This window comes from Spironucleus salmonicida, chromosome 3 (assembly GCF_000497125.1).
Source record: "Spironucleus salmonicida strain ATCC 50377 chromosome 3, whole genome shotgun sequence".
Taxonomy (NCBI): domain Eukaryota; phylum Fornicata; order Diplomonadida; family Hexamitidae; genus Spironucleus; species Spironucleus salmonicida.
Window position 1 is genome coordinate 764,693 of NC_090598.1, and position 11,913 is coordinate 776,605.

The window sequence follows — 11,913 nt, forward strand, 5'->3', positions numbered from 1 at the left end:
TCACTCGACCACCTGTTCTTCTTCGTCATCGGCGGCCTTTTCCTGGTCGGCGGCGGCAATCTCTTTAGTGCAGATTTCCGTCCACTGCGCAAGATAATCTTTGTCCTCAGCTACGAAGTCGGACTTCAAAATATCGGCAAAAGTTGGTCTGGTAGCGGCATCCAGAGTGAGCATTTCCTTGATTAGTTTGACCGCAGAAAGTGGCATCTGCCCATTGTCAATTTTGGCTTGAGGGAAGGTTACCTCGCCCTTGCATATAACTTCCTGTAGCTGTTCGTGCGTTGCAGCATCAAAAGGATATCTTCTCAGTAACATCAGGAATAAGAGAATACCCGTTGACCAAATATCGGCTTTCTGGCCGTCATAATCGCGACGTTTTAAAACCTCCGGAGCAACGTAGTACGGTGAACCACAAGAAGTACGTAAAAGCGTTCTCTTTGACTATGACGCAATATCTTGGTCTTCGTTATAAATTGCAGATAAACCAAAGTCAGATATAAATAGCTGATTGTGATCTTCAGACATTAAGATGTTTTCGGCCTTGATATCTCTATGGGCAATCGAATTCAGATGGCAGTACTCCATTGCAGAAGCGCCTTAGATGAACAACCTACGCACCTGGTGCAAAGGGAGTCGCTGCTGCTGGAGCAACTAGAGCAAATTACCTCCACCAATAAAGTCCATAACGATATAAAGCTTGCGTTTAGAGGCTAAAATGAAGCGAGAGCGCACGATATTAGGATGCTTAAGCGTTTTCATGACCTTGATTTCGGTTTTGATGTGTTTAAGTTGGGAAGGGGTTAAACGATCAATATTCTTAATAACCTTCATAGCAAACATATTGTCCTCCTCATCTGTAACTAAATACACCTCAGCATAAGCACCTTTACCAACAGGCTGCTGAATGGTATATGGGCCCACCTTTTTCTTTTCAGCCATTTTTTAGATTGGAGCGGTAGGATTTTAACGAATAATACATTATTATATAATTTCTAACTACATTCAAACTTCCTAAGTTTTGCGTCGAAAAAACACTAATATATAAAAATTATATCCAGAACAATACGAAATTTCCTCCGGAACGGAATTTTTAATATTAAAACCACCACATAATAATCGATTTTTCATTCACCGAAACGCACCGGCCGGCCTGCAATCGCGCGCTCAATTCGCGCTACGTCGTCCCCAGCGACCGCGCGGCCCAGAGCGAGCAGCATCCGCTAGAAAATGACGTTATCGCCTTTCCGCTAAACCGCGAAGTGGAACCAGCTCGCACTCTCGTTTTGAACCATTTCCGGTCCAAAATTCGTTATATCAGTTCCCTTCCTTATTTTTTCCACTCCAAATGGGCAAAATCTCAAAATCTCAAAAATTTTAGAAACCTCGAAATTTTCGCTCCCAGAAAATATTTCTACGGCGTTTCGAATCGCCCTTCTACTGATATAACGAAATTCGCGGTAAAGCTGCAATTTGAGCATGTTGGCGTCCTGGGCAGCCGGCGCCGGCGGCAGTTTTTTGAGCCCAAAACGGCCGTTTTCGAGCACGAAAACCAGCGCTTTAAAAGTCTCGTTTCCGAGCGTTCCGTCCCGTCCCGCGAGCGCGAAAGCGCGCTCTGCAAGAACGCCGGAAACGCGTTTTCCGAGCCCCGAAATGAGTTCCGTTATATCAGTAAAAAATTTATTTTCTGGAAAAAATTATTTTCCACTCTAAATTTTGGATTTTCCGCTTTAATTTTTACCTTCCACTTATAAATTTGTAGAATTTTGCGAAATTTCGTCGTTTTTGCTCGAAAAAGGTAAAATTTCGTCTCGTGGCGCCTGGATTTCCTCGGTTTCTACACTTTCACTTTCACTCGAATTTTGTTATATCAGTTGGGAGACGAATTTCGCTTCATTTTTCGCTCCTTTTCCATTCCTATTTCCCTTCCTTTCCGCTCCTTTTTAACGCTCAAAAGCGATTTTCGAGAGCTACAAATCGCGCTGGATCCTGTCCTTCAGCTGCCGCTCGTCGGATTCGAAGTCCAAAATTCGACTAATTTCGTACTTTTGGCTCAAAATTTGGCGCCGATTTTGCATTTTCGCTTCAAGTTTCCGTAGATTTTCGATGTTTCTGGCGATAAGGTTATGCTTCGATTGTTATTATTATACAATTTTTGTTAATTACGGTTTCGTGGGAGCGAAGTTTTTGTTGATTTCGGGGAGCGCGAGGAGCGGGGAAGTTGGTAGTTGCGGTGAGGGCGTAGAGACCTTGCCTGCGTGTAAATATGGTTTTAGGTGCCGTTTGGGGGGCTGCAGCTGCGAAGAAATGCCGGGGGCGTCTAGCAGCATTTTTGCGAAATGGAGTGGAATTCGTATATAAATTATATAATAATCGTATTAGTGTTATTTTGAGTGTGGAAGGGAAATGAAAAAATGAAATAGGCTGGTAATGAATCGAATCTAAGTAAAACAAAATAAAAAATCACTGAATTTGGGCAGATATTGAAAGCTCGACAGTTCCGTGCTCTTAGTTGCTGTCATTTGTGTTAATGTTTACCAAAATGAGCTCTTCGGGTAGCTTGTTTTTGCTTTTTTTGTCAAAAATTAGCGTTTGGATAAAGGTTACACGGTCTACCCAGCTTAGCGTGCTTGCAACGAACAGACTGTCGGTTCTGGGGTACTGATCTGATATAACTTTACTGAAAAAGTAGGGGAAAAACACAAAATGGTATATGACGAATACAATCGTGCCGATGAGAAAGGCAGAAGCGTAACTAGTTAATATATACGGTGTTAGGTATTTTTTATTCTTTAACACTCTTTGTTATAGTGGTTGCAGTAAAAAATTATTAGAAATTGTGAATCCGTAATTTAAATGCGACTAATAGTGAATAGCACGTGAGTTGATAATAACTGGGTCTTTCTCAGTAAGCATCGCTAATTCTTAAAATATTATCGTGTGCAGTGCAAGAAGGCTAATAAAGATAATTAAACGATCAGCAGCGGTTAACATTTCCGTTGGCATAAACCTCAAAATATGGTGCCGGTAAAAGAATATGTAAATAGCAGATCGTACTGCAGCTAAAGGTACGTCAGGATTAACTATATAGTAAAATACCCAGCTCATAAGATACCAGAATACAATTTTTACAATGTATTAGTCGGCAAGAAGATGATGATCAAAGAAAAATAGCGACGCCATCACACAGAAAGTAAACCAATAACTGTGTAAAGTAATTTGGGTCATTGAACCTGAAAAATATCGCAAAGTAAAGAATGCTTCTAAAATAAAAGCAGTAATTCCGATACCAACTACAAGTATTGATATCAGAATATATTTTGTAGGATAGTTAAACTGATGAAGCCATTTACTATGTTCCTTAAAGATTTTTTAAGTAAGAATCGATGAAAGAGTAAGATTTGAAATAGCATCAGAGTAAAATTTATCGAACACATCTAGCTTAGTACCACAAATAAGAAAAACCATACCAAATACTATAATTGATATAGGAAGAGATGCTACAGCAGCAAAGAACGACTTAATGATTTAGAAAATTAATTTAGGCATTTATCTCTTAAATCTGATAATAAATAATATGAACTAAACTAGTATATTAAAATGGAGTGTAAGTTTATGACAGTAAAATAGCAATAAATTTATTTTATTCTATATAATATATTATTAAAAATCTGTAAAATTATATATATTATTAATTATGGAATTAATTGTATATATTTTATAATAATGATGATACTTTATACTAGTAGTCTCACTATGCTGAATCATCATCTAGTAAATAAAGATCAGCTCAAATTAACATTATAAATGTTATTCTTTAACTTTAAATCAATTAAACATTAATTAAGATTACTATTATGCTATTTTTTACTGAGTTGACTATTTTATACTGATTGTATTCTGATTTTCGCCTAATATCTAAATAGAAATATTCATTTAAGTATGATCTCTCATTATCAACGCCATTTAAATACAATATTACTTGTATCAATTTATTTATTACTACATATATGTCATTTAACGTTAAATTAGTTTAGATTTCTCAATTTAAATAATAATTATAGATACAAGAAATCCTAGCTTGAACTGCTGTCTCTTAACACTACATTTGATACTTTTCCCTAGAAAATCAACTATATCATTCACAATCATAAATTTTCCAAAATATTTATTCCAACTTTAATAAACTTTTTTCTTTACCTGATTTTGAAATTGCTTTTGTATTGTGATAAATTTTTTTTATGTTATGACAAAATTGCATAGCTCATTATCTTTTATACATTGATAAATCAATATACACCCAAATTCACAGCAAAATAATTAATCTATATTAAGCAAATTACAATACTTCAGTCGATTGAAAGCATCCGGATTAGTGTTTCCATCAAATCTTCGCAATAATGATGTGTTTTCTTAGGTACATCATCATGAACAACAAATCGTTTTAGCTCTTAACTTTTGGCGTATTTTCCTGTTGCTTTTCTGGAAAGATCATAATATTTTTGCTTTACCTGTGATTCAGATAGTTCCGGGAACAATGTTTGCTGTAAGTCTCTCCAGTTCATGCCATTAGCCTCCACATAGTTCAAAACCTGTTGGCATTCATACGGAGTCCACCTATGTGTCATTTTTATAAAGATTTATTTTTTAATGTGTATATCATCTTGATAATTGAAATATTATGAATTTTTAATGGTAGATTGTTGAAACAGTAAAAAATAAGAGTCTGTAAATTATCTTATATAATGAATAATATTATGTAAATAGTTTTGTTTCCGAATCAGAAATCTACACATTATCTCAATATATAAAATACTAATGTTTCAATAGTTATTTTTCAAAATTGTTATGAATACTCAATATTATAAAACTCATCTAATAACTTATTAAAACATAAATTTTAATATAAATTTTAAAAATTACATTTCTTTAATTCTAAAAAAAATACAATGAATGATAGTTAAAGAATGTAGTAAATTGCCATATTAATTTTGATTGTATATTTATTATTAAGATAAAAATGAAGTTAAATGTATGTAATATTTGTTATATAATTCGTTGAGAAACCATTAAACTTACTTAAAGTATATACTAAACTAGAAGTTTATTTATTTTTTACATGATTACATTATAAAAGTAGAATATGATACTTGATGATGAAAATTATTATTTTACTCTAATTGACTTTACCTGTATTTTTCGATTCAGACAAGGCTTAAACAAAATTGGAGAAAATCGATAGTAATAATATAATATACTCTGAATATTATGTAACCTTATATTAAACGATACAAAGCTAAAAACTAACCTATAACTGTTAATTTTTAGCCTACTAGATGCCTCAACTCAGTCTGATCGTCTACATCTTCCCGCGCAAGAAACGCATGCAGCCTTTCCGCACCGTCTCCAACCAGGCGTATCACGTATCTCAGAATGCTAGCTTGCCATAGTTATTGAACAACCCAGTGAAACTTCCACGCGGTTCACGCCCACCGCCATGAGCATGCCCACCGTCACCGTGGAATCCGTGCAAGCCAAGTTCCCAGAGGAGCATCTGTGTGAGCGGTTTAGCTCTATCCATCCTCCTCAGAGAAGACTACCTCTGATCCATAGATTCTATTGTATCCAGATGCAACCGCAACCAGGTTTTTGGGCCCAGTTCCCAAGGCTACCAAGTGGCCTAGAGCCGCCAGTGAAGCATCCTGGATTGACCGCTAAAACGGCGATCTGTGGGCGTGGTTCATGGCTGGTGCCTTTACCAGCCCTTTCTGTGAATATAAAGTATGCACTGTATCACGCCCCTTCTGATCACTCTAAGGGGTGGGCTGCACGCCCCTACGAGCGAGTCTCTTTACTTCCACGTTGGAACTTCTGTTAGATGGATACTAAACTGCTAGAAGTTGGCCTAGCCGCGTGCTTGCGCTGAGGAGCCCCAGGTTATGTCTTCGAGGAGCAAGCAGCTTATGCTCCGCCGTGCCCACGAGAATTCGCTATGCCCGCAAGCAAAGAAACGACGATCTGTGATTTTCTCCTAGACCCAGCAGCCAGTTCGGATATGCCCGGACCACTTGCTCAATGTATTTCTGCAGTGGGAAGGGGTCGTCATATGATAGCAGGCATGCGCACCCGCCGACTGCAGGTCCGCAAGCCCTTGCTAGGTAAAGCAGCGTAGTCGCTACGATAGGTGCCGGCTATGGTTCGTACTGCAAGGAGCTGATCCCCAGCAACTACTTATACCCAGGCAGCATGGTCCGGGCAGACTCTATCACCCCAGGATGGGCGGGAAAATGGCACCTGAGAGCCTAAATATGCCTTGGCCTTGCATCAGCACCGGACCTGCCAGTGTGGTTCCGGTCTGGCTGGTTGCTAGAGCCTAAAGTTAAGCCTCGGCTGCGCACGAGTGCTTCGGGCCAGGACGCAATTCGGACTCGGGTGGCATGGAGATGCCATAGATAGATTGCTAGAAGCACGCCGGACCGGAAAGCATGAATAGCTGACGACGTTCTACTATCAATCCAGCAAGGCTCCAGCGTCCACAGTTCCATACCCCTGGTCGAAAGACGTGCTGTCGGCAAATTAGCACAGACCATGCAGGTTGCACCGCTGGTTCTGGCGAGTGGAAATACGCTCCTGGGTGCGACGATACTCAAAAACTACACGCGAGCTCGCTAGACTAACTTCCAGCGGAATTGGTGCCTTGTAGGACCGGTTTTGGCATTTATCGCTAGCGGGTTCGGATACAGGTGCGTATCTCTGGGTCGAAACGGGCGCATACAACGCGGAGTGTAGCCAGCAGACAAGATATTATTCCGCTCCATTTCACTTTCCCATCTATATAATAACATATATAGTGTATTGACAAGTATTCATTCCTTTCTAAATAGTGAACTGCGATATACTTGTATAAATAGACGAAAGGCCATACCCAGCTAAAGTATTCTACTTGGCGTAGGGTAGAAAGAATCTATCTCCACTTGTTTATTTGGAATTCTAGCGAGAAGTAGACCTCAAACGAAAGATCACGACACTTCCGCCGATTTTTAAATAAAATTCCCAGGCGCAGTATCGGTTAATATCTAGCCGAGTATTGCCCAACTTTGTAAACCTCAAAATCAGAAATGACATGCTCTGCCGACACCGACTGCGGGAAAGGGGAGTGCATAGATACCGTGTGTGCCTGCTTCCAAGGGTACAGCGGGGACTAGTGCGCGAGCTGCGCTAGCGGGTTCTCCCAGACGGCCCAGGGATGCCTGAAGAACTGCACCTAACTGGATTGCGGGAGAGGTTTTGCCTGCACCGGGGGGCTGCTGCCGGCCCAGGCGGTCTGCACGTGCGAAAACGCAAACTTTGATCCGGCCCAGAGGTGCATGCACTGTCTGGAGGGGTTTTAACCCGACAACGGAATGTGCGTATCGGACCAGTGCTTCAACGCTGGAAGGCTGTGCAGCGGGCACGGGATATGTGACTCTGGCTGCGAATGCTTCAGTTTTTACACCGGGGAGACCTGCAACGCCTGCACCGAAGACTCTGTTAGAACAGCAGACGGCTTCTGTCTTCGCGCGTGCAGAGAGATGAACGGCAAGCTCCAGTGTCCGCTTTTCGGCTCCAAGTGCAGCTAAACCGTAGTCCCAGGCAGAAACGTATGTGTCTGTGAGGACAAAAAATCGGACCTAGATCACAACTGCCTCACCTGCTAGGAGGGGTACTCAAAGACTGGGGAGGGGTGCGTGGTGAGCACCTGCGTTCACAACCACACGGTTTGCTCGGGCAAGGGGACATGCCAGAATGGGAGCTGCGCATGCAACGCAGATTCGGGCGGCCTATGGTGCGAGCGGTGCCAGGGTGCCGCAGACATCATGACAAACGACGGCAGATGCCTCCCCGCTGGGTGCGTGGACTTAAACTCTGGCATCGAGTGCTTTGGCAACGGGAGCTGCGCCGGGGGCCATGGGGTATGCGCTTGCAACACAGGCTACAGTGGGAAACAGTGCGGAGATTGCGGCCCAGGGTTTAAACATTACAACGGAGGCTGCGCGGCGGAAGCGTGCTTCTAAAACCGCACGGACTAGGAGCCCTGTTCCAGCAACGGCACCTGTAGCCAATTTGGCGAGTGCGAGTGCAGTGGGATATCTGGCGGAAGCTTCTGTGACGAGTGCGTCTCGGGATTCTAAAAGGTATCCAACGGTGGCTGCATTTCTGTGGACTGCATCGTTAGCGCCGCATAGTGCAACGATAAAGGGTTCTGCATTCACATTAATGAAGATTTTAGATGCCTCTGCCAGAATGGTTACAGCGGGAATACTAACTGCGTCGACTGCGAAGAAGGCTATCAGCTCATTACCGGTGAATGTATCTCCATCAGCTGCATCGGAAGGGCCTCGCCGCTCCCGTGCTCTGGGAATGGAACCTGCTAGGTGTTAGACTTTGTCAACGACATTGAAGGATGCGCCTGCTAGCCTGGATTCATTGGCAGATTTTGTGACGACTGCGACACCGAGAAAGGATTCTCCTGGACCAACAATCACACCTGCGCTAATAAGGCGTGCATTGGCCGAGATGGCTACGAATGTGCTGGTAATGGCGAGTGTGTCCACCTCTACGAGTAAGTATTTGAATGCCGCTGCTAGGCTGGGGCGAACGGGAAGTTTTGCCATGACTGCAACGAGGGATTCTTCAAGCTGAGAGAGGGGAAATGCGTCTTCGAGTCCTGCATTAGCGAGGCCTAGGAGTGTGCCGGAAACGGGCACTGCAGACAGCTGGGGCTCAGCCACAGGTGCATTTGCGAGGGCTAGTTTGATAGCGAGACTAATTGCAAGAGCTGCCTGAGTGGATATTCTCTGGTGGGCGGGCGCTGCTAAGAGGGGAACGGTAACAAGCTGAGTGGTGGTGCGATTGCCGGAATTGTCATAGGTGTGCTGGCTCTGCTGGCATTGATCTTCCTGATCGTATTCGTTGCTATGAGGAGGAAGCCTACTGGACCTTCTAAGGCCAAGAGCAGTGTTACCAAGGACACCGTCGGTGGCCAGCGATTCATCTGAAGTGACGCTTTATATTATATAGCATAGATTATTAATATGAGGATAGCAGGAGCTTCCTTGCACCTGTTGCCGGCTGTGGACAGGGCCCTTCATTGGCAGCCCCAGCACAAGAAACTCATGACGCCTTTTGTGTCATCCCTGCCGGAGTGGCCCAGAATACGCTCAGGTGGTTCCCTAACCGGTGTCTAGCCCCAGCTTGGACCTACGGCATCTATTCCTGCATCAAGGGTCCCCTCGCAGTGGCAAGAATGGGCCCTACAGAGCCCTCGGTTTCAGTTTCCATGTAGCCCTGGGAGCGCCCACAATGCGACGGCGTTGGCTAGATTTAGTTTCGAAGCATCTAGACAGATGCGCTCGTCATCCCATTTGTTTACCCTACGAAGTTAGGGTTGCTGCGCGTTAGCGGCAAGGGATCCAGATGGGAATGTTGGGCAGGCACAACGGCGGCGGGCAGGAGCTATGGTCTGATTAGGACTGAACTGTTTATTATTGAAGGCGCCACAGAGGGCTACCCGCACATTTATGCGCTCAGCTGGCGCCTGCTCTCATTCGAGCCTGGAAAACCATATACAATAGTGCAAAGATCACTTGCCAATGGCCTTCAAGAACTCCTTGGTGAATTCAACCGCCTTCTTCTGCGCGTCCTCGCAGCTCACCTTGCTGGTCGCCTCGACGTAGTACTTCACCTTCGGCTCAGTGCCAGAGGGTATAAATATATCATTATTCCAATATAAATATATAATTGTTTACTGTGAAAGATAATAATAATAATAATATTGTAATGAAAAATTCATATAATTACTTGCGATTATATATTTTATTTATTTACAAATAATATTAATGATGTTATCATAATGTTATAAATGCAAAAATATATAAATTATTTTATAATATTTATTGTATATCTTCATTTTTAAAATTTGATTAAAATTAACTACAATTGTAAAAATAATCTGAAATTCATAACTAATTCTAATAAATAAACTTTCAATATATAATAATAATGTGTTGATAACTATTGCTTAGTACCACTCCATAAATCAATGGATCCTAAAACCTAAACTTTAATAGATAATTGGTTTGCAATAGATCGCGATGAAAAGTCTCGTAAAATGCTTGAAAAAATGATATAGGAGAAGAACTTCGAAAAGATCGAGAGAATTCTTTCTCCCTCCAATCGCTTAGAGTTTGGCACTGCTGGTCTTCGCGGAGAAGTTGCCCCTGGCTATTGCTGTATGAACACCGTAGTAATTATGCAAACAGCATAAGGTATACTTAAATACGTTTAAGAGAATTTTAAAAATGATCTTAACAGAGGTATTTGTATTTGCTATGATGCAAGACACTATTCAGATGTTTTTGGCGAGATTACAGCTGGTGTTTTTATAGCTGCAGGAGTTCCCGTACATTTTTTCAAGCAGCTTTCTCCTACACCTTATGCTGCATATTTCAGTGAAATCTTAAACTGCGTCGCTGGAGTTATGGTTACAGCTTCTCATAATCCATCTAATGATAATGGATATAAGGTTTATGGTATGAATAGAGGTGTATAGATAGTACCTCCTCACGATTCAGGTATTCAGTCTGCTATATTAGCTTCTACTGACATTAAGGAATCAACCTATAATTATAAATAATATTTAACTGCTGAATTTGCAGAGAAGAAACTTTATAATGAACTTACTGAAAAATCAGCATTAACATAAAAATATTATGATGCTATAAAGAATCTTTGTTTCCATGCGGATTCTAATAAGACTCTTGCAGTCTAGCTTTAATATTCCGCTATGTATGGTGTAGGATATGTACCATTTTTACGTGCTCTTGAATCTTTTAATTTTGATCCTAAGGCCGTTCTTCATTTCTCTGATTCTGCCTTCCCTGACCCTGATTTTGGTGGTGAAACTCGTCCTAATCCGGAAGAACGTCATAATATGCTGAACCTAGCTGCAAAAGCAGATCCTAAAACTTAAATACTCTTAGTCAATGACCCTGATGCAGATCGTTTTGCAATGGCTGAAAAATAGGACGATGGTGAATACTATGTTTTCCACGGTAATGAAATAGGTGCAATCTTAGCTGAATGGATGTTAGAAAATACTTCATAAATTCCCAATAGAGCTATTTGCTGTTCTACCGTCTCAAGTTAAATTCTTAAAACAATGGCTGAATATTATAAAGTTGATTTTGAAGATACGTTAACTGGTTTCAAATGGCTCGCTACTTAGAACTTAGAATGGAAAGGACAAAATAAAAACTGCGTTTTTGCCTTTGAAGAAGCTATTGGTTATTCTTGTGGTGGGGAGCATGGTCTTTTTGTCGGTGATAAGGATGGCGTAGCTACAGCATGTGTCGCTGCTGAAATGGCAAATTGTCTTTATAAGAAAGGTCTTACTATTAAAAAATATATGCTTAATATGTACGAAAAGTACGGTTTTTATGCCTGGAACAACTCGGGACTGACGGTGGGCTCAATGGCTGAAGTAGGTGGTCTTTTCGAGGCGTTGATCAAGAACGGCGATGGTAAATTTTCTAAAAATGGCAGAGACTACATGCACCAGTTTGGTAAGTTTGAAGCCTTGAGAGTAAGAGATATGAGACAGCCCGGGTACGATAGCGAGTGCGGTGTTCCCAAATTGCCAGTAGGGGGGAGCGAAATGCTTAGTTTCTACTGCGGCGATGTCAGCTGCACCTTTAGGCCCTCTGGCACTGAGCCGAAGGTGAAGTACTACGTCGAGGCGACCAGCAAGGTGAGCTGCGAGGACGCGCAGAAGAAGGCGGTTGAATTCACCAAGGAGTTCTTGAAGGCCATTGGCAAGTGATCTTTGCACTATTGTATATGGTTTTCCAGGCTCGAATGAGAGCAGGCGCCAGCTGA

General features: G+C 41.9%; 8 protein-coding genes across 8 annotated transcripts; 2 read left to right on the forward strand and 6 right to left on the reverse strand. All coding sequences in view use genetic code 6, as the record gives it.

Moving 5' to 3' along the window:
- Positions 1-939, reverse strand: SS50377_22729 (Kinase, CAMK CAMKL; the record flags this gene model as incomplete). The annotated part of the gene is made up of 1 exon (XM_067906610.1): positions 1-939. The coding sequence occupies one exon, from the start codon at positions 937-939 to the stop codon at positions 1-3; it is 939 nt and encodes a 312-aa protein (XP_067765878.1).
- A 185-nt stretch (positions 940-1,124) lies between these two features.
- SS50377_22730 (uncharacterized protein) lies at positions 1,125-2,327 on the reverse strand (the record flags this gene model as incomplete). Its single annotated transcript, XM_067906611.1, has 1 exon — positions 1,125-2,327. The coding sequence occupies one exon, from the start codon at positions 2,325-2,327 to the stop codon at positions 1,125-1,127; it is 1,203 nt and encodes a 400-aa protein (XP_067765879.1).
- A 133-nt stretch (positions 2,328-2,460) lies between these two features.
- SS50377_22731 (Transmembrane domain-containing protein) lies at positions 2,461-3,546 on the reverse strand (the record flags this gene model as incomplete). The annotated part of the gene is made up of 1 exon (XM_067906612.1): positions 2,461-3,546. The coding sequence occupies one exon, from the start codon at positions 3,544-3,546 to the stop codon at positions 2,461-2,463; it is 1,086 nt and encodes a 361-aa protein (XP_067765880.1).
- An 800-nt stretch (positions 3,547-4,346) lies between these two features.
- SS50377_22732 (Myb-like DNA-binding domain-containing protein) lies at positions 4,347-4,625 on the reverse strand (the record flags this gene model as incomplete). Its single annotated transcript, XM_067906613.1, has 1 exon — positions 4,347-4,625. The coding sequence occupies one exon, from the start codon at positions 4,623-4,625 to the stop codon at positions 4,347-4,349; it is 279 nt and encodes a 92-aa protein (XP_067765881.1).
- An 885-nt stretch (positions 4,626-5,510) lies between these two features.
- Positions 5,511-6,815, reverse strand: SS50377_22733 (uncharacterized protein; the record flags this gene model as incomplete). The annotated part of the gene is made up of 1 exon (XM_067906614.1): positions 5,511-6,815. One exon carries the CDS (start codon positions 6,813-6,815, stop codon positions 5,511-5,513), a length of 1,305 nt encoding a protein of 434 aa, XP_067765882.1.
- Positions 6,816-7,115: 300 nt separating this feature from the next.
- Positions 7,116-9,035, forward strand: SS50377_22734 (Tenascin-like protein; the record flags this gene model as incomplete). The annotated part of the gene is made up of 1 exon (XM_067906615.1): positions 7,116-9,035. The coding sequence occupies one exon, from the start codon at positions 7,116-7,118 to the stop codon at positions 9,033-9,035; it is 1,920 nt and encodes a 639-aa protein (XP_067765883.1).
- A 584-nt stretch (positions 9,036-9,619) lies between these two features.
- SS50377_22735 (Phosphoglucomutase/phosphomannomutase) lies at positions 9,620-9,829 on the reverse strand (the record flags this gene model as incomplete). The annotated part of the gene is made up of 1 exon (XM_067906616.1): positions 9,620-9,829. The coding sequence occupies one exon, from the start codon at positions 9,827-9,829 to the stop codon at positions 9,620-9,622; it is 210 nt and encodes a 69-aa protein (XP_067765884.1).
- Positions 9,830-10,078: 249 nt separating this feature from the next.
- Positions 10,079-11,857, forward strand: SS50377_22736 (phosphoglucomutase; the record flags this gene model as incomplete). The annotated part of the gene is made up of 1 exon (XM_067906617.1): positions 10,079-11,857. The coding sequence occupies one exon, from the start codon at positions 10,079-10,081 to the stop codon at positions 11,855-11,857; it is 1,779 nt and encodes a 592-aa protein (XP_067765885.1).
- Positions 11,858-11,913: the final 56 nt, after the last annotated feature.